The sequence below is a fragment of the Biomphalaria glabrata genome, chromosome 6, assembly GCF_947242115.1.
Source record: "Biomphalaria glabrata chromosome 6, xgBioGlab47.1, whole genome shotgun sequence".
NCBI classification, from domain to species: domain Eukaryota; kingdom Metazoa; phylum Mollusca; class Gastropoda; family Planorbidae; genus Biomphalaria; species Biomphalaria glabrata.
In genome coordinates this window covers 3,945,278-3,966,310 of record NC_074716.1, presented here as the reverse complement: position 1 = coordinate 3,966,310, position 21,033 = coordinate 3,945,278, and the positions used below count along the sequence as shown (strand labels likewise).

The window sequence follows — 21,033 nt, the reverse complement described above, 5'->3', positions numbered from 1 at the left end:
TAGAACATTTATTTCATGAGAATTTAATAATTTGTCTTGATTGAGTTAGCTTTTCCTAAATGTTTTGAGGCAAAGCTAGGAGGTTGGCGGGCAGAGGGCGAAGGCAAACTAGGCAGCCGCCTAGGGCCTCTGATTGGTGGGGGCCTTGCAAAGGACTGAAAACAATTTTTTTAGAGAAGAAATTGTGAAACTTTTGCCCAATGTTATTGTTTGAGTATACTGGGTTTTAAATTAATTGCATAATTGTTTTTCCCTGTTTATTTTTTTATTTTATTTGGAGCCACCATATTCACTTTGCCTACAGCTTCCAATGATCTAAGGTGGAGAGACACAATAAAAGTGCTTTTTTTTTAAATTTATGATTCAGTCATTCCATAGAAAACAAAGACTTGCAAAATCTTTCCATAATAAAAGAATATAATTTACATTCACCAATAAAACTAAAGAGAATGGATGAATAATACAATCTTGCATCCAGAAATAAAAATACACAGTCATAGTATTCAGGACCTTGCCAGAAAGAAACACTCAAGGCGACTATAGAAGCTTAACTTGTAACAGAATGAGCCTAAATGTACACACTACACATCTATAGTAAGTATGTGTGTGTAGAGGTCAAACAAACAGCCGTTAATGACAAGCTACCCACCTGTAGTAACTACACATGCTCAAAGGTGAAACAGAAATTGCCATAAATAATCACACACTTCATACTTCTAGTTGCTACAAATTTGTAGAAACTAGAAGCATGATGTTTTTTTTACAGGGTTTCTGCGGCCTTCTGAAACTCCAGGATGTCCTGAGACTCAAAAAGTCCTAGGAAATGTCCTGGAATTTAAAAATATCTCTTTGAATGTCCTGGAATTTTGCAGATCGAAAAAGAAAAAAAAATGCATTTTTTTAAAAAAGTTAGTTGGCATCATTAAATCTGAGGACGGGCCAGCGTTGGCAGAAATAAATTCTAAATGCCAAAAGGTCGCTGGCTCCTGATTTTTCCTCAGGGTTGACTCCCGGCCTTTACCCCATTTCCTGTTAGTGAAAACAGTTCCGTTAGACTCAATACCTGAGCCACACCTGAAGTCCAGGTTATTTAAGACGCTTGCCATTGGAAGCATTTTATAGGCAGTGTAGTGCTTATATCCATTACACTATTGGCAATGACAGCCTAAATTATGCTATGCTAACTTTGGCTATTGTTATAATTTTTTTGTGAAAATTGTATGTCCTGGAATTATTTAAATAATTTCTCCTAGAAAGCTCCTGGAATTTCATATTGACTTTGGTGCAGAAACCCTGTTTTTTAATTTACATCCATTTGAATAAGAGAACAATAAATTGACTGTTATAAAATACATCCAGTTTGTTTCAATTTAGAAACAAATTACAAAGTATAAATATATATAGATAAAGCAGGGCTGCAGTAATGGCAATATGGTATAAACTTGATATAAAATATATCATACACAAGTAGAATCAAAATGCGTCCAGAAAAATAAGGTTCAATCTTCATAAATAGGAAAACATATTTGTCATCTGATAGCAGACAAAGGAAATAATGCTGGAGAGAAGATGCACCTTTAAAAAGAAAAAGTTAATAAAGTAAACAAAAAATTTGACTAGAAAAACACATGGATAAAATAATAAATATTGACCACAGGTTTAATATAGTCTCTGAAGGGTTGTTACAAGAACATATAAATTTAATTGGCCACAAAAATGTTAAAATTATGTTACATCAGCGTAAATTGTGCACATCAATCATCTTACAGATTTAATACTCGTACGATTCATCTTATTTTCAGTATGCATAGGTTAACATAAATAATCACAGGACATAAAAAGCAACTTTAAAAAAAGAATATTAAGTTAGATAAAGCTCTCATTGTAGACTTCAATGCATAGAAATTTTAGGGTTAGAGTAATAAAAAAAAAATCTTCTTTTTTCAAACTGGATAAGTTCTATGTAAGTCTCCACTTAGTAGATTTGGTCATGATACATCTTCATTCAAAGCATAATTCTGATTGGCTCCAGCTGCTGCATGACACTGTAAAACATGAAACTGCAAAAACAATATGGCAAATAAAAAAAACTTATATAGACTAACATTCAACAGTTCATAGATTGCATTGTCACAAAATCAACGTTCTTTGTTCTAAACTGTAAATAAAAATAATGGCCTAAATGTGACAAACAGCTTGTTTAATCTCGGAGCTTAATTACATTATTTCAATATAGAAAAAAAAAACTACTGGTACATCATTCAGCTAAATAGAAGGAAACAGATGCTAGCATTAGAAATTTTTTTTTTATCATAAAGTGAAATAATTTAGATAACGAACATTGTCTTGCAAAAGTGTAAAGTTGAATTAATATTTAAATAATAATAATAGAAAAAAAAACACAAAAATGTTTTTATACAGGCCATATAAAACATATCAAATATTGTAATATTTTATTTTTATCTAAATTTATCCTCATCTTTTTAAAATTATTTTTGGTAACTTGAAGTATATCTTTAAAAAGTTACTTATTCTTTGGTGATTGAAAGTAGCTTTTTAAAGATTATCATTTCTTTGGTATTGTAAAGTAATTGTAAAAAAATTACATTCTTTGGTAACTTCCAGTCATTCTTTGGTGACATACCACTGTACACCAACAGGTGTTTCATATTATCTAAGTCATAAAGGATAGGCCTATAATGTCTACAGACCATTACTTAGACTGAAATATATTCTACTAATTGCCTATTGGAATTGAATACCTTAATTGTAAAATCAATGAATCCATAAAAAGCCTAAAGACCAAAAGTGTATAGCAACACTTTCATGACCTTACTGGTCCCACTGTTAAGTTGAACAAAAAAGAAGCTATTGAATACTGTGTCTGATAGTCCAATGTCCCAAGTTTTTCTATGGCAATTATCTGACACTTGCATTCATTTTGCTTAAGGCAATATGGACATTGAGCCATTCAGATTAATAATATTTAGTACAACATTTGAAGGAGACATAGAAGAAATAAAATTTGTTCTTGTTTAATATTTTTATTAACTAAAATATTCTTTTAAGCCCTCAACTATTACCTCTTTTAGTACATATTTTAAGTAATTGATTATTTAAAAATTTTTATTGGAAAAGGTATGGAACAAAGATAGATCTGCATAAAATAAAAGTTCCTTGCCCCACTGAGCAAACATGAAAATTAAAACATAAATGCATATTTCACATTCATAAATTTAAAACAGTGGTAAACAAAATTCATCCATAAAAAAAATTTGCTTAAGGATTTCTCTAAAGCTCTTTAAAATACAAGCACAATATTTTACAAAAAAATTTGACTTCATGCAAAAAAAAATGTACACTGTGTAGGCTGATCCAACTTCTGATATATGTTTCTGTCAGTTGAATCTTTTATAATCGCAAATATAAAAAAAAAACATAAACAATGGTTTGGATTTCATTTATCAAGATTAGCATATAAATATGTAGCCAACTTACACTCAACTGCCATTATACACAAACTTTGAACACATAAGATATAGTTAAAAAAAAACGTTTAGAAATTATTTTGATTAAAAATGTTTATAAAATGCCTGTTCATTTTAAAACATAGGAATCTATCAGACTGGAAACCATTACAAGACATGACAGGATCTAGTTTTAGTGGTGGAAGACTCCTTTTCCAACCGAATGATTTCTTGGACCCCAGCCACCATCTCTTTGACTGCTTCTATCTCAGTAAGGCCGAGGCGCCGTTTGTTGGAGATATCGTAGACACCACCCTCACTGGCTGTGTGTTCACCATGGATACCTTTAGAACAAACATAGAGTTATACATAACTAGCTGTTTTAACTAATGGCAACTCATTTTTTTTTTTACAGTTTATATGGTTTAACTTAAGTTTTCAAGATTTTCATCTATTGAAGAAAGTTATAAATAGTAAGCCATATGGTGTATTAGAGGTACAGAATATAGTAAAAGATAAACTATGTATTTAAAAAGTTTATGATAATTTGTGCACACTTTTAATCAGTGCTTTGTTTTGTAAAAAAAAAAATAGATGCCTGTACTCAGTGATGGATTGCCTAAATTTTAACTATATATTGGCCTCTTTCAGTCGTATAATGACTATAGTTCATCTCAAACACTTTTTCATATAGCTGTTGAGCCCTATTTTGGAGACACTACCATCCACATATACTGCAGGTCAAGGTGGCATTTTCTTTGGTGGTGGAGGAGCCGGCCATTTTCCATATGGCACGCTTTTCTTCAAGAGCAGAGGCCCATGATTTCTCGCTGTCCTTAGTTTTCTTGATCACTGTCTCTCTCCAGTTAGTGCGGTCTAGGGCTATGCCATGTCTTCCCAATGGTCAGTATCAATGTTCACTGATTTTAAATCGGGTTTTATCACATCAACGTAACGGGGGTGGGGGCGACCAGTTTTTCTTGAACCAGATTTTAAATACTAATAAATTAATAATAAATGTTATTACACAAGAAAAGTTATAAATTTTCCCCACATTGAAAAAGGTACTGGTACGCTGTACCGGTGCGTACCGTCACAAAGAAGCACTACAAGTTATAATTATCAATATGCAAATTTAAGTCATAATGTATGTCAAAGTTTTTTTGCTTATATTTATACTTATATATAATAATAATAATAATCTTTATTGTCCGCGAGGAAATTTGTCTTACAATTTGTGCATTACACCAAACAAAACATTATAACTAAAAAAAAAAAAACAATATGTACATTCACACCAGACTCACACATAATTTACATGTGAAAAGTTTATATCAGATACTTCAATTGCTAGTTTTTGTATCAGAGGTAGAGAATTTGAAAAAGATAAACTATGTATTTTAAAAAAGTATGAAAATTTGTGTACACTTATAATTACCAAGATGTAAAGTTATATATCAAAGTTCTTTTGCTTATATTTTATATTTATATATACTTCACTTAAATACATTTATTATCAGAAATACATAGATCTAGATCTATTGTTTATTTTGAAGGGCCTACAAAGGAGAATATGTTATCCTCTGTTCACTGTTAGGCCTATAATAATTAATGACCTTCCATCAAATCTCTCACCTAAAACAAGCATTAGAAAAATAAAAACTTTTAAAAATACTTTTTTTTTATCTCCCTTCCTGCTCATATATAACAAATGTATAAATTAGTACCAAATGATTAACTAATCGGCTAATTTTTTGATTGATTCATGTATTGTAATCGACTATGAATAATTATGCAGATTGATCCTAGAATGGGAAGTGGCAGTAGATGTACTATAAGAGCAAAGTAGAATTTAAACTCAGGACTACATGGAGACCACAAGCTAAGTGCAAGATTTTCAATTGGAAGTAAGATACATTTAAATTTCGTGATTAGCAAAAAAATATTTCCTTTTTTTTTTTTTTACCATTCCTTTGATCAAATTATATACTCCTATACTTATATATAACATTACAGTTGATTACAGCAAGGGGGTAGCTTTTCGGAAATACTTATGGACTATTGCAAAATCATACCAGTCTTCAGCTTTGAATTTCACTAAAACAAAGTTTCAATGCCTTGAAGTGCAGTGGTACAGACTTTACTTACAACTATAATATACAACTAGCTACTATACAGATTATAGATCTATTATATCCTAAATGGTGAAAGAAAAACATATTCGCTTTTTACTTTTTTTTTTTTTTGTAAATTTATTTTTGTCTCCAAGAGACACAACCCACGAAATAAATAGCATTCTCGTTAGGATCACGCAGTTGTCTTCCCTTACCTCTAGCTTGCAGCTTCAGTTTCTCGCAGACAGACTTGAAATCTTTCCTCGCTGAGAGATGTGGAATCTTGATGTGGACTGATGCCCTCAAAGTGGTGCCCAGATTAGAAGGGCAGAATGTCAAGTAGCCCAGCCGGTCATCTCTAGCGAACATTAATTTCTCTTCTAGAGCTTTGATAGCCTGTGACGTTAAGTATGAAATAACATTGAGAAAGAAATATATATAGGTCTTACCCCGGGGGGGGGGGAGGGAAATTGGCTTTATTGGCATTCGAGCAAATTCGTGTACTGTGTAAGTAGTTCACAGTATAGAAATAATTATTTGTTGAGAATAAAACTTCCTTTCATACTGATGGCTTTTATATAAGAAATTCATTAGGACACAACCAGAAACGATCTTTCGGCGAGTAGCTTGATGTATACGGGAGAAAGACTCAAAAAAGTAAAGTAGCAATTATACATAAGACACTGCACCATAATCTTCAAATACAAAAACAAATTAAATTTAATAAAATACTCTGAAAGACAGAAAGATAAAGGTACATTCCCCGTCCCATATGCTTACAAGGACTCGTTTCTCATATAAAGACAACACAACAGAAACATACACATAAATACAACAGACACAACATAAAAAGTTCATTCAGCGACTACACACAGGTATCTTGGTGCTTTTCATGTTTCCTGATCAACGAGTGGCGGTGATATAGTCTGACCGAGTGAGGTACTATATTATTGTTTAGTTGGCAACAGTGTTCTTTAACCCTTAAAACGCGTGTGGTAGTTTAGCCTCTAAACAACACAATTGTAATTAAAAAAGCTCAGCATTTTAAGGGTTAAGTATGTCGTCATTGACATCGTTTATTTTGTGTAAAACTCTCCAATCCAAAGAACTAAATTTATAATACTAGAAGGCCTGTTTCAATCGTGAAATGACTTTATGGAGAATGGGAGTTAGATAAATGCCTGGCTCGGCATTCGATGTCAGGAACACGGCAGTTCCCTTCCTATCCAAGGGAACGGCAAATGCCCCTGCAGTTGAGGATCAGAGGCATCGCTGGATCAGCCAGAATGTAGTCAGGGCCGGCCTTAGGTTTAGGGAAACTTGGCAGCCGCCTAGGGCCTACGATTGGTGGGGGCCTCGCACAGGACTTATAATTTTTTAGCGACGAAATAGGGAAACTTGTGCCCAATGTTTTTGTACTCTAGGTTTTAAACAAGTTGCGTACTTTTTTTTTTCGCCATTTAGTTTTCATTTTTTCTATTTCATTTGGGGCCTCCGAATTCTCTTCGCCTAGGGGGCCTCCAATGATCTAATGCCGGCCCTGGTGTAGCACTGTGTGCTGCAAACTACCTAAGGGTCACAGGCTACTGATTTTCATCAGGGTTGACTGCCGAAGCGGTACACTTTAATAAAAAAAAAAGAACACTCCTTTTGCTCTTCACTCAGCTCTCTGTGTGTCCTCTCTGTGTGTCCTCTCTCTGTCCTGTCTCTGTGTCCTCTCTCTGTGTGTCATCTATCTGTGTGCCCTCTCTCTGTGTCCTCTCTCTGTGTCCTCTCTGTGTGTCCTCTCTGTGTGTCCTCTATATGTGTGCCCTCTCTCTGTGTGTCCTCTCTGTGTGTCCTCTCTGTGTGTCCTCTATATGTGTGCCCTCTCTCTGTGTCCTCTCTGTGTGTCCTCTCTCTTACTGTGTCCTCTCTGTGTGTCCTCTCTCTCTCGCTGTGTCCTCTCTGTGTGTCCTCTCTCTGTGTGTCCTCTCTCTGTGTCTATCTTTCATCTCTCATTTCTCTCGTTTCCTTTCTCTCCAATCACGCAGACGTAAAAAAAAAAATAAAAAATTCAGGGGAATTAATTAATAGGGTAGGTCATCATATTTTAAACAGTTAATATATTTCTCTTTTGGACTTGATCTAATACTACTAAAAAATGTACATAAAACATGCTTAAATTTTTAAAATATTATATATATCCATTTATTTATAATTGCCATGATCACGATGCTCAATAAAAGGAACTATACTCTTACTATAGGTTTTAGATACGAATCTATCATTTATTTGATTCTTTTCTTTATGGGACAAGGACCTATTTTATAACGTAAAAAAATACATTATAGAAACCACTGTTTAAGTTTCTTTAATGTAGTTACAACTGTAGTTGGTATGTTGAAATTTCAAACGCCAATTATTAAATATCCTGCCAATTATGTTGTTAGTTCACTGGCTCGAGGAGTCGTGAGCAACGAGTTTGAATTCAAGCCGTTCCTTTATTTACATACATTTTAAAATACTTACCAATCACGGTAACATACACCCAGACGTGACCCAGATATTTCTTTCTTTCTTCACCCCCTCCCCTACGCCAACTAGTCCAGATAAGTAATAGATAAAAGCGCATTGAGAAAGCTAAGAGCATGAAATAGAGCTAAACCAAAACACTTGGTAGAAATATTTCCAGTCGCTCAGATTTAGGCTATTGTTGTTGGTCTAGATCTATTACAGATTTAATTACATGACTGATCCGTCGCGCTGGCTTTGTTAGTTTTTTTTTTTTAAAGTAATTTTTTTAAATTGTATTTTTTAATAGGTCTTCAAAAAACCAATAAATTAGCTCGCTGTATACATATTTCTAATAGCCCTAACCTATATTTTAATTAGCGTCTTGATCCATGGCGATTTTACATTTGTACATATTAAGTAAAATTTAAAGCGAATTTGATGTAAATTGTTGACTAGTCCAAAAAAAGAAAAGCGTCGTAAATATGAAAACTATCATAACTACTGACAATACAGCGTGGTCGAGAGGCTAAGTGCGCTTGAACTTGGCTTGGCTTGGCTACCTATGAAGGGGGCTCGAGGCTCGGGCAGACTTGTGTTTACTAAGTGTCTAAAGGCAGCACGGAAAACTACTCCTAGATACCACTCCCTCCCCCCAACAGGTCCACATATAAGCTATAAGCACGGAAAAAGCGCTATATAAAAGCTACAATTTTACAGATATAACATAAAAATATGTTATGACAGACATAGGCCTACAAGCATGTGCCATCATATATTGAGAATACAAACATGACATCTCTTAATAAATAACAACTACATATAGCAAGACAAATAAAAAACAAAACACAGAAAAGAAACGAAATAGATCAATAAAGGGAAATAACAAATACATAAAGTTCCCCTTTCAGACCTTGTGGTCTGTAGGGCAGATGATGTAAAGATCATCTGTTTGTGTGGCCCACGCTTAACGAGGGTGTCATGTGGCCAGCACAACGACCAACCGCCTTTACTTTCCCAACTAATGCCAGGTACCCATTAGAGCTGGGTGGATTCAGAGCGAGATCAATCATTATAGAAGGTGTAACGTCACAACCTGTCACAGGTCACAGGTCTGTATGACGTGTCAAGGAGCTATTGGCCTAAACAGCCTACAGGTTGTGATGTTGCATTTCAGTGATGAGGCCTTCTATAACGAATAAACTGGCTCAGAGGCGCCCAAAGATTCCGAAATTACACAGTCTTCAACAGAATTCGAACCCGGGACCCCCGGTTCAGAAGCCAAGCGCCCAAAGATACCGAAATTACACAGTCTTCACCAGAATTCGAACCCGGGACTCCCGGTTCAGAAGCCAAGCGCCCAAAGATCCCGAAATTACACAGTCTTCACCAGATCTCGAACCCGGGATCTCCGGTTCAGAAGCCAAGCGCCCAAAGATCCCGAAATTACACAGTCTTCACCAGATCTCCAACCCGGGACCCCCGGTTCAGAAGCCAAGCGCCCAAAGATCCCGAAATTACACAGTCTTCACCAGAATTCGAACCCGGGACCCCCGGTTCAGAAGCCAAGCGCCCAAAGATCCCGAAATTACACAGTCTTCACCAGATCTCGAACCCGGGACCCCGGTTCAGAAGCCAAGCGCTCAAAGATCCCGAAATTACACAGTCTTCACCAGAATTCGAACCCGGGACCCCCGGTTCAGAAGCCAAGCGCTTTATCTCTCAGCCACCGCGCCTTATGCATACAACTCATACATAGCCTAAGAAACAAAGTATCAGTTACAACTTACAGTTACTAGCCTTTTGTAGATGGCGCCGACATCGCCTCCTTTCTGCATAGAGATGAGCCTCAGGTGGTCCTCTTCGTTCACCCACACCAGGAACGTTTTGTTCTCGTTGAAGAAGATGCCCCGCCCAGTTGGCCAGTCGTTATAACCACCAGCAGCTTTCAAGAATCTGTTCACATTACCAGATGTAAAAGAACAATTTAAAACAAGATTACAAAGAGAGTTTGTGTTGCCACACAAACTCAGAGGCGGCCCCCGTGGGAGACGGATCCCTGGTCGACTGAGGATGGCATCGAGCAGGGTATGAAACCGAGACCGTAGAGATAATCTGTCCTGCGCGCTAACCGAACGACCAGGCATTGCTCTTAATCTAATGACAAACTGGTTACAAACTAATAGCCTACTATTGATAATATACCTACACATTACGGAATGACAACTACCGGATATGTACAATATGTCAGAAGAGCGATTTTAGATAATCTTTTGGTATTGAGCATTTTCATTTAGGCCTAAATGGAACTAGAATGAGGATGTAAATCTACCTAAATTAAACTACTAATTTAGCACTCTCAATATCTATATCTAGTAGATCTAGATCTAAAATATATATTTGGGATAATATAGATGTAATTTAGATAAGATTTATATTAAAAAAAAAACACTAGATAATCAATTAATAGACAAATTGCAATATGAAATATTAAAATAGTAGATTAGTTTTAGTATTTTATAACATTGCAATATTGACATATTGACAATCTAGACTTTAAGAAAAAAATCTAGATCTAGTGTAAAAAATCTAGATCTAGTGTAAAAAAAAATCTAGATCTAGTGTAAAAAATCTAGATTAGATCTAAATCTAGCTATTATGTCTTTTTAAAATGCGAGTAACATTACGAGGTTTAATAAACATTACTATACCGAGTTGTTTTAGCATTTAAAGAATTTATTCCATATGACGTCAAAGGAAAAAAAATCCACCACGTCACACGGCCTAGTTAGACTAAAAAAATATCATCTATACGAGCAGCTTGTTGAGGGTTCATAGACATTGGTGCACCGAGTGATTTCTTTTAGCATTTCATTTAAAGAATTAACTCCATATGACGTCAAAGGAAAAAAAAATCCATTACGTCACTAGTGATGGGAACTAAACTATTTTTTTTTAGTTAAACTAAAACTAAGTTTGAACTAAAAAAAAGTAATTAAACTTTTAGTTAATCACAAATTGAAAAAATTAGTTAAACTAAACTAAGAAACTTTAGTTAAACATTTACTAACTATTTTGACCTTTTTTAAGGACGAAATAGCCAAACATGAAAAATATATAGCACAACCAATCTCTCTAGTAAAATGTAATAAACATTTATTTGTGCACATGAAAAAAGATTTAAATGTCTTTATGGGGTAGATGTAGATCTTAATAGAATCACTAGATTGATACTATTATTTATAGAAAGAAATTAGAAGTAATTGTCCAAGTTCTAATATAATTATTAAGTTACCTTTAGAAGTAGTGATAAAACTACATGTTGACTCTATAACTAACTAGACTAAATTCTAGAATATTCTGGATCTAATTATTACTAATATCTTCTACAAACGAAATGATCAGAAATATAATCTGGATCTAGAATTAGATCTAGCACTAGACCTAGATCAAATAATTAATATTTTAATCTAGATAGAGTCTAGTAGATATCTTAGTAACTCTAGATCTAGAGATTTTAGATTATAATAATTATGATTAAAACTAGATGTAGATCTAGATATGGGTATTTAGATCTATATACTCTAGAAGATAATACTAGATCTAATAGATCTAGATAGTAGATAGTAGATATAAGAATAATCAATAATTATAATAGAAGTAGATGTAGATCTAGTCTAGATTTAGTTAATTTAGTATTAGAAGATCTAGTATAGTGACGACTATTATTAGTATTATAGTCATTATAGATCTATCATCTATGCATCTTAGGGTCTTAGGTCTTAGTATAGACCTAATAAGTAATCTAGATATAGGCCTATCAAGATCTAATCTAGACTCTAATTCTAGAATAGTAGAATCTCTAAACTAATAGATCTAGTCTAATAAAGTAAAGTAATATAGATTTCAATTAATAGATCTATATTATTGACTTATACTTTTAAATTTACATTTAGATCTAAGACTAAGACTACTAAGAGTTAGACTCTACTTAAGACTAAGAGACTAAAATAAATTAATATAGACTATTATGACTATAGATCTAATAGTAGTAATAGACTAGACGTCACTAGTGACACTAGACTCTAACTCTAGATCTATCTAGTAAAAAGTTTTAAAATAAAAAGAGTCGACATTTCTTTTAGATCTATAGTAAAGCAAAATTCTTTGCCTGAAGCTATACAGGAACACACTGGTGTTTAATGAAAAGCAGCAAAATGTAGATCTATAGAAGCAAGGAATTATCAGGATTTATCAAGCAGCGAAACTTGCTAGAAATATAATGAACACGTTTATTTTTCTCGCCTTTCAAATACCTTGAATTGGCGGGAATAGTGCCCATTATAGGGTAAAGGTCAAAAGGCTTTCTAGTGACCTGTGCACCCTCTAGTTTATTCTCCTCTCTATTTCTCATTATATATATATTCTCAAAATTACATAGATCTAAATATTTATTGGTATGTATGTTAAAAAAGTTTGTAAAATTTGTAATTAAACTTTTTAGTTTGTAACTAAAAAAAATTAATTAAACTAGGATTTTAACTAAACTATTTTTTTTTAATTAAACTTTGGCCTTAACTAATTTTTTTTAGTTAAACTAAAAGTTAGCAACTTTTTAGTTAACTTTTGCCCATCACTATACGTCACACGTCCTAGTTAAACTAAAAAATGTCATCTATACGAGCAGCTTGTCGAGTGTTCATAGACATTGGTGCACCGAGTGAGATCTTTTAGCATTTCATTTAAAGAATTAACTCCATATGACGTCAAAGGAAAAAAATTCCATTACGTCACACGTCCTAGTTAAACTAAAAAATGTCATCTATACGAGCAGCTTGTCGAGTGTTCATAGACATTGGTGCACCGAGTGAGATCTTTTAGCATTTCATTTGATGGGCTAGTTAGACTTAATATATATATATATATATATAATATATATATATATATAAACGGATTAAAGACGCTTTTTTTGTTTGTTTTGTCTGTCAGTCTGTCTGTCCGTTATGTTGATAGCGAGAAAAAAAAAGACTAAAAGCTATTGAAAATCTGATTAAAATTTAATTTCCCTTCCGAAACATCGCATTAGTTTTAAGTTTCTATAATAGATTGTTCCGGATGTTTATATATTTATAGTGAGAGAAAATAAGAATTCCAGATTAATCAAATGCCGTTAATTAAATTTGTAGGATGGTCTGTTCTGAAAATTACATGTACCATAGCCTTATGGAGGTTTTTTTCAAACCATACTTTGGTGTTAGGAAGTTGTTTTCCTTAAAAATCGGATCATAATATTAACAATAATTAGATTTTCTAACGTTTTAGCTAGAAAGTTAAATGTTAAACTATTTTTCATAAAAAATCCGGAACAACCAATTTTCGTAAATGAGAAAATTATTTGTTTTATTTATTACAAGAGGGATTTCAAACATTTATTAGCGTTATTAGATTTTTTTATATAAAATTCGGATCATTTTTGGCGACGATTTGTAAGAAAATTAAGGTAATATAGTTCGATTTCTTTTTCGAAACAAAATCCGGAACATTATTTACCGATTAAACAACTTTTATTATATTTCGACAAGAAAATTAACTGTAAAATAAGTCTAAAAATTGATTTTCAATAGTCGTTTCTAGTTAATTACTTTCTTATTTTAAAATCCTGAATAACCTATTGTCGATATTTTTGAAAAAAAAAATTATTTGACATAAAGTTGTTTTAAATTAAAAATTCGGAACAATTGATATTGATAAATAAACTATAGTGACGTTGTGTCAAAGAATATAAGTGTAATATTAGTCAATAATGCGATTTCAAACAATCATTTGACATAATTTATTTTTTATAAAACAATATCCGGAACAACTTTATTGTTAATGAAATATAAATCAGTATAGATATTTTAATTTAGCATTTATATTGCTATTTACATTAAAAAACCGGAACAATATATTAAAGATCATGTGTTTTTTGCAACGTTTAAGCATGGAAATAAAATCTAATATAAGTTAGAAGAGCAAACAAATATTCATTGGCATTGATTTGTTTTCACAAAACATCCGGAACAATCTATTATAGATACTTAAAACTATTGCAATATTTCTGAATGAAAAATTAAAGGTTAAATCGGATTTACAATAGCCTCTAGAGTTATTTGTTAACCTAATCGTGACGGACAGACCGACCAACAGACAAAACGCACAAAAATAATCTTCTTTTATTTGGATGGGGGCACTAAACAAAAAATAAATAAAATCTGATTTTTTTAAAAAGTTTAAGGAATTGGTTTAGCACCTGATCACGTTGCGACGTTACGCTACTGCACGAAAGTCGCTGCATAAAAAGACCATTTTAAAAAATGTGCGTGATATTTACATACAAAATGCATTAATAGCCTTTATAAACAAACAGAAATGTTTTCTTTTAATTTTAGCAGCTAGTTGACCAGAAAAAACACCTTTAACTATTATTTATATTTGTTGTAAACATTTCTTGTACATTTTATCAATATATTTGACTTTGTGATACTGAAAATACACAAAAATTGTCTATCTTTGTTAGCATATTGTAACATTGCCTCACTTACATTTACGTAATTGTTTTAGAATTGGTGTATTTTTATGAAAAAATCGCTTGCATAATTAATTTTATAAATTAAACGGTTTGCTTTTAGAAAACCAAAAGTAGCCGTTGCACCTAAACTTTTCAAGCCGCATTTAATGATGAAATAATATTTTTCATATCTCTTCTAGTTTTCGAGATCTGAGTGTGACAGACGGACAGACGGACATTTTGCACAAACCTAATAGCGGCTTTTTCCCCTTACGGGGGCCGCTAAAAATGAGCAGAAACATAACACCGTATTTTTCCCACATAAAAAAAAAAACGCGAGTTATAGAGTTTTCCCATATAATGACTGCTGTGCGGGGTATACAAAGGTGCGGGGGGGGGGGGAACCAAATTTATTTTCCTCATAAACATAGTATAACGGAAACTATGAACATAACGGTGGGTCTTTATACTTCCTACAGTTGGCTGTGTGGTTGTGAAATGAACATTGGAAAGTCTTTATTAACATCTCATTATAAACCTCAAGAAAACGAATAGTAGGCAGAAAAGTATTGAATATACCAGTAAATAATTGTGACAGGTGTACGGCAAGTCACGCTTTGCACATGCAGGGGTTTGGTTTATAATGGTGCGGAGTGAACAATTTTGTTTTTACTTATTGTATAAATTGTGCGGGGTATACGAGTATGCGGGCTATATGCGCAAAAAAAAAATACGGTACTTTCTCCTTGTATTGGGATCTATAAAGAATGTTTTAGATACACGCATAAAGCAGAATCAAGATACTTCTTCTCAAGTAAAACTTATTTTTGACAGACTGGTCTTAGAGACCTGAACATTTTAGTTACAGTATTTCGACAAAATGTTTGGGGAAATTACTGTTCAGGTTAAATGCTAACAAATTTCACCAGGTGAGCGCCCCCCCCCCCCTCCCAGATGACTATGTGCTTGGTAGACCATAATGTGTGAAAGTATCTATACTTAACAACGACCTGAGTCCCTACTTAACACATATATATTGAACATTGTATTTTGTACTTACAAATAACTACGGAGTAACAGAGGTACCTCCCCCCCCCCGCCCTCCTCCCCCCCCCCACATAAGCGCTATAAAGATAAACTCTTTGGCTCTCACTGGCATAAACGAGGGTAACTGGCAGCAGACGGCCTCTGAAAGAGACGGGGAGCTCCTCACAAAGGCCGCGAGACACACATTTGAGACCCAAAGGAAAGCCATTATTGAATCTTAAATAGCCCGCCGGCGGTCTGTACTAAATGCAGAAAAATATGCAGGTCGCATTCATCCTTTATCATATGGAATCGAAAACATTGGCCATTAATTAATAAATTTTGTACCTTAAAAAATATTCACCGGAAGCAATGAAGTATTTTATATAACTAGCTTACAAAATGACTAATTGCAACAGTCGAAAAAAAAAAAGGATAACTCTGATTGTCGTCTGCTGGAATGTTCGCAAATTGCAAGACAAGGACAGTTGTAGAAGGTGAAAGAGAGCCTAAATTGACCACCGACGGACAACGCTGGATAGGGTAAAATATGTAGGTCGCAGCTGGGACTACGTAGCCTCGCGAAACACTCCACTCCTCATCAACCTTCGGACTCGAAGACATGGCTTATTAATGTGCACAGACAATAGAAGTGTCTTTTCAGGAAGCCTTTTTGCACGTACACAGACACTCTCTCACACACACATATGATACATTTACATACACTATACTATTCTGACACACACACACGCACACACATTTCTGAACTGACCTGTCACTGTCATTGAACAGGAAATGGTCTTTGGTCAGCTGGTCTTGCGTCTCTTTGGACATACCGGTCAGGGGATAGTACGTTCCCTTAAGCTCTCCACTGAATGCGTTCAAGGCTTCAACACTATTTTGTTCCATCTGTATTCGATCCTGCCACAACAGAAGCCAAATGAAATTTTATAGCTTATGTTAACCCTTAAAACGCGTGTGGTAGTTTAGCCTCTAAACATCAGAATTGCGTATGCACTCATTGTAAAACAGCTCAGCACTTTAAGGGTTAAAACAGACTCTAAGGATACGAGTTTCAGAAATTCTTTTGATATTTCATTCAATGGTTAGAGTACACTGACATATAACACTATTTTGAAAGTTAATTTTTTTAGTATAATATTAGTGAATAGGAAACAAGATGTTTATATATGCATGAGAAATTAAACAAGATGTGAAGTTGAGTCTACGCATGGGACAAAGAATTATTCAACCACAATTGTACAATACTTAACATTTTCTTCGTTCTAATTATTACGTTGGAGGGTTCAGATTCTAGTCCAATATCTGAGATGAACGGTTATTATGTTGGAGGGTTCAGAAATGTAGTCCAATATCTGAGATGAATGATTATTATGTTGGAGGGTTCAGAAATGTAGTCCCATTTCTGAGATAAATGATTATTATGTTGGAGGGTACAGATATCTAGTACAATATCTTAGATGAATGATTATTATGTTGGAGGGTTCAAATATCTAGTCCAATATCTGAGATGAACGGTTACTATGTTGGGGGTTCAGATTCTAGTCCAATATCTGAGATGAACGTTATTATGTTGGAGGGTTCAGAAATGTAGTCCAATATCTGAGATGAATGATTATTATGTTGGAGGGTTCAGAAATGTAGTCCCATTTCTGAGATAAATGATTATTATGTTGGAGGGTACAGATATCTAGTACAATATCTTAGATGAATGATTATTATGTTGGAGGGTTCAAATATCTAGTCCAATATCTGAGATGAACGGTTACTATGTTGGGGGTTCAGATTCTAGTCCAATATCTGAGATGAACGTTATTATGTTGGAGGGTTCAGATATCTAGTCCAATATCTGAGATGAATGATTATTATGTTGGAGGGTTCAGATTCTAGTCCAATATCTGAGATTAATGATTATTATGTTGGAGTGTTCAGATATCTAGTCCAATATCTGAGATGAATGATTATTATGTTGGAGGGTTCAGATATCTAGTCCAATATCTGAGATGAATGATTATTATGTTGGAGTGTTCAGATATCTAGTCCAATATCTGAGATGAACGGTTATTATGTTGGAGGGTTCAGAAATGTAGTCCAATATCTGAGAAGAACGGTTATTATATTGGAGGGTTCAGATATCTAGTCCAATATCTTAGATGAATGATTATTATGTTGGAGGGTTCAGATATCTAGTCCAATATCTGAGATGAATGATTATTATGTTGGAGGTTTCAGAAATGTAGTCCAATATCTGAGATGAATGATTTTTATGTTTGGGGGTTCAGATATCTAGTTCGATATCCAGTGGCGTAGCAAGGTACCCTTGGGCCCGGGTTCAAAAATATATTGGTGGGCCCCCGCCCCCAATAAGACGAATACAATGTATGACAAAACCATTGCGTCATCTGAATGTATCGGTACAATGACATAAAGACATTCCAATGCAAGTAGAGAATTTTTTAAATAATCCTATTACGTTTGATTTACAACTTCAACTCAAATTAAAATTCAAGGTTTGTACAGTTTGTTTTCACAGAGTGAAACGAGTCAACTGAGTTTCAAATCTATAAAGAAATGTTTTATGAGTGCAAGTTCCCATTCTACACATTTACATTCTTAAAACACTTCTAGGTGTCACACTTTGAAACATTGATACAAACTAGTATCTGGTTCTACGTCCATTATGCAACAGTAAATAGATGGAATATTTATTTATTGAACATTTCTCTGACCTTCTTAGTAGCAAAGTAAAAAACCAGTGCGTCTATTTCTAAATGCGCGAGCGGCTTATTCGGATGAAGCAATGCCCAAAGGCCATTCTAGTATTCAGTGATATTGGAGGCACTATTTGTTCAACCATTTCTGCTGACGTCTGTTTTTCACAAATATGAAAACCTAGAAATGACTAATTGTTATTTCTTTGGATGTTCCGTCATATGAGATTACGAAACAGTATACAAAAATAATGCTACTTTGATCAACTTTTTATGTTTTGAGTGCTGCCACCAATGAAAGAGAAAATCGGTTCAAAATGAATATAGTAAAGTGCCGGTATTTTTGCCACCATTGCATTGCTTAATTGGTCTATTATTAGGCCTATCTCGTTTTGAATCTGTGGAGCTTTGATTTCCTGTCCCATTTGAATATTCATAGCAATTTCCTGATGTTTTTTTTATTAATATATGTTGTTAAATTTCGTTAAGAGCTATGAACCAAGTTTCAACCAAATACTAAGCATTGGTCAGTGAAAGACGCTATTCAGGGCCGGCCTTTAGTCACTGCAACCTATGCGGTCGCAATGGACCTCGCACTTTCATAGGCCCCGCACTAATTTTAGGTGTAAATGATTAAATTACACCAATACAACTTATATATAATAACAGGGGTTCCAAACCCTCTTGATTTTTCCAGGGTCTCCTCGAAATCACCTGAAAACACATTAAAATCTCCTGAAAACTCATAAAAATCTGCTGAAAATTGATAAAAATCTACTGAAAAAATAGACAAAATTTACATTTTGGGATGCCATTAAATAAAAACAGCGTAGTGAACTTTCATTCAATAATATATTTTTTTGCAAAGACGAATGTATTTTCTAATGCAATATCTTAATTTTGACATTATGCTTATCCCTATCCTGACTAGGCCCCGTGCGATCCATTCAATATAGGGCCCTGCAATTGTTAGGGCCGGTCCAGAAGCTATTCCGTGATCAATTCGATTTCCTCATTGATTGCAATAGCACAAACATATTCAAATTAAACAATTCCTATGTTAACACTTCGTTTCTTTGGCTTGCTAAAAAAAATGTTATTTTTATTTTATCTGTTTTTTGTTTAGATTTCATCTCTTTTTATTCTGATATAAGCCTGTGGATTACATTAGCTTTTTTTTTTTTACAATGCAGAAGACACACAAAAAAAATACAATGTTGATAAAGACTTTCGAGTCATGGTCCTGATCGAATGTATCACACTATTTAACAGTATCAATTTCATCAGATTCAATAGTTTTAGAATCAGCAGTAGCAAAACTAATATACTGATGAAGATTTGATTTGACATATTTTAAATATAAAACAAAATAAAAATAAATTAAGCTTTGAGAAAATTGAATATTTATCAGCAATTCTAAATTTTATTTCGTGACAATCAGGACTATCCTTATTTCTTAATCAAACTCTCCCTATCCCCCCCTCCCATTCCTGTAATACTCCCAATGGTTTTATGAACAGACAAGGAAAAAAACAACAACAAAGAATGGGACGATATGGGAACGATTGTCACCTCAAACGCACGATTAGGGCTAGCCGCCATTACAATTTCCAAAACCTGATGGAAAGCAAAATCCTTACATTAAAGCTTATTACACTGGTTCCGAAGTTAATAGAGGTACAAAGTTCCGGATATTTTGAGGGGGCTTTTAAATTCTTTCTTTTTTTTTTAATCTTTTTTTTTTTTTTATACAATAGGGCGTTTATTTTTTCACTTTGGTGTCATCCCCAAGTTCTCATGTGGGCCCAAATAGTCTTAAGTGCAATGACACCATTTACGCCTTTGTTGCTACGCCATAGGTTCTAATTATTATATTAGAAAGTTCAGATATCTAGTCGAATCAAATCTGAGATGAATGATTATTATGTTGGAGGTTTCAGATATCTAGTACAATATCTGAGATGAAAGGTTATTATGTTGGAGGTTTCAGATATCTAGTACAATATCTGAGATCAAAGATTATTATGTTGGAGGGTTCAGATATCTAGTCCAATATCTAAAATGAACTGCACAGTGGTTTCCAGATCAGGCAGCTCTCCATCTTGTGTTTCTTCTAAAGAGGTGTTTTGATGCCAGTGTCTTGTTGGGCTTTTCGACGGGAGAATGCAGTTTTGAAAGACATGGTCGTCATTCTCTGGCGACACTCCACAAGATCATATTTCACTGGTCCTTATTTTCAGCTTACCAAACAGATGTCTCATTGTGTAGTGACAGGTTCTGAGGCGAAACATTCTGAGGCGAAACATTCTGAGGCGAAACATTTTAAGTCATGCACTCTTCACAACAGAAAATCTTGCTGGCTCGAAGTATGCCTCAATATTTTTTCACTCATTCATTTTTTTTGACCTAAGATTCTGACTCTAATCTAGCTTTGTTTCATCACCAGGCATCACACCTAGCTATAGATCATCTTCTTTATCCCCCCCCCCCGGGCGATGCCTCTCCGGGCGAGGCGGAAAGAAGAATTCATTTTTTGAAATGTGGGATGAGTGGCTGAGGGCATAAACCGCTTAGCTACTTATTAAAGAGAACAGAGCTCAAATCCCGACTCGAGTTGACTTGTAGGCCTATTTGCTGAGAGCCTAAAGACA

General features: G+C 34.1%; 1 protein-coding gene across 1 annotated transcript in view; it reads right to left on the bottom strand.

The window, feature by feature from the left end:
- Positions 1-399: 399 nt before the first annotated feature.
- Positions 400-21,033, bottom strand: part of LOC106058362 (arginine kinase-like) — a 123,420-nt gene continuing 102,786 nt past the window's right edge. Inside the window, exons 10-13 of the mRNA XM_056033397.1 lie at positions 16,423-16,571; positions 9,865-10,030; positions 5,797-5,977; positions 400-3,811 (exon numbers count right to left, since the gene is read on the bottom strand). Of these exons, the coding sequence (XP_055889372.1) occupies positions 3,636-3,811; positions 5,797-5,977; positions 9,865-10,030; positions 16,423-16,571 (672 nt within the window). The 3' untranslated portion in view covers positions 400-3,635. The remainder of the gene's footprint in view (positions 3,812-5,796; positions 5,978-9,864; positions 10,031-16,422; positions 16,572-21,033) is intronic.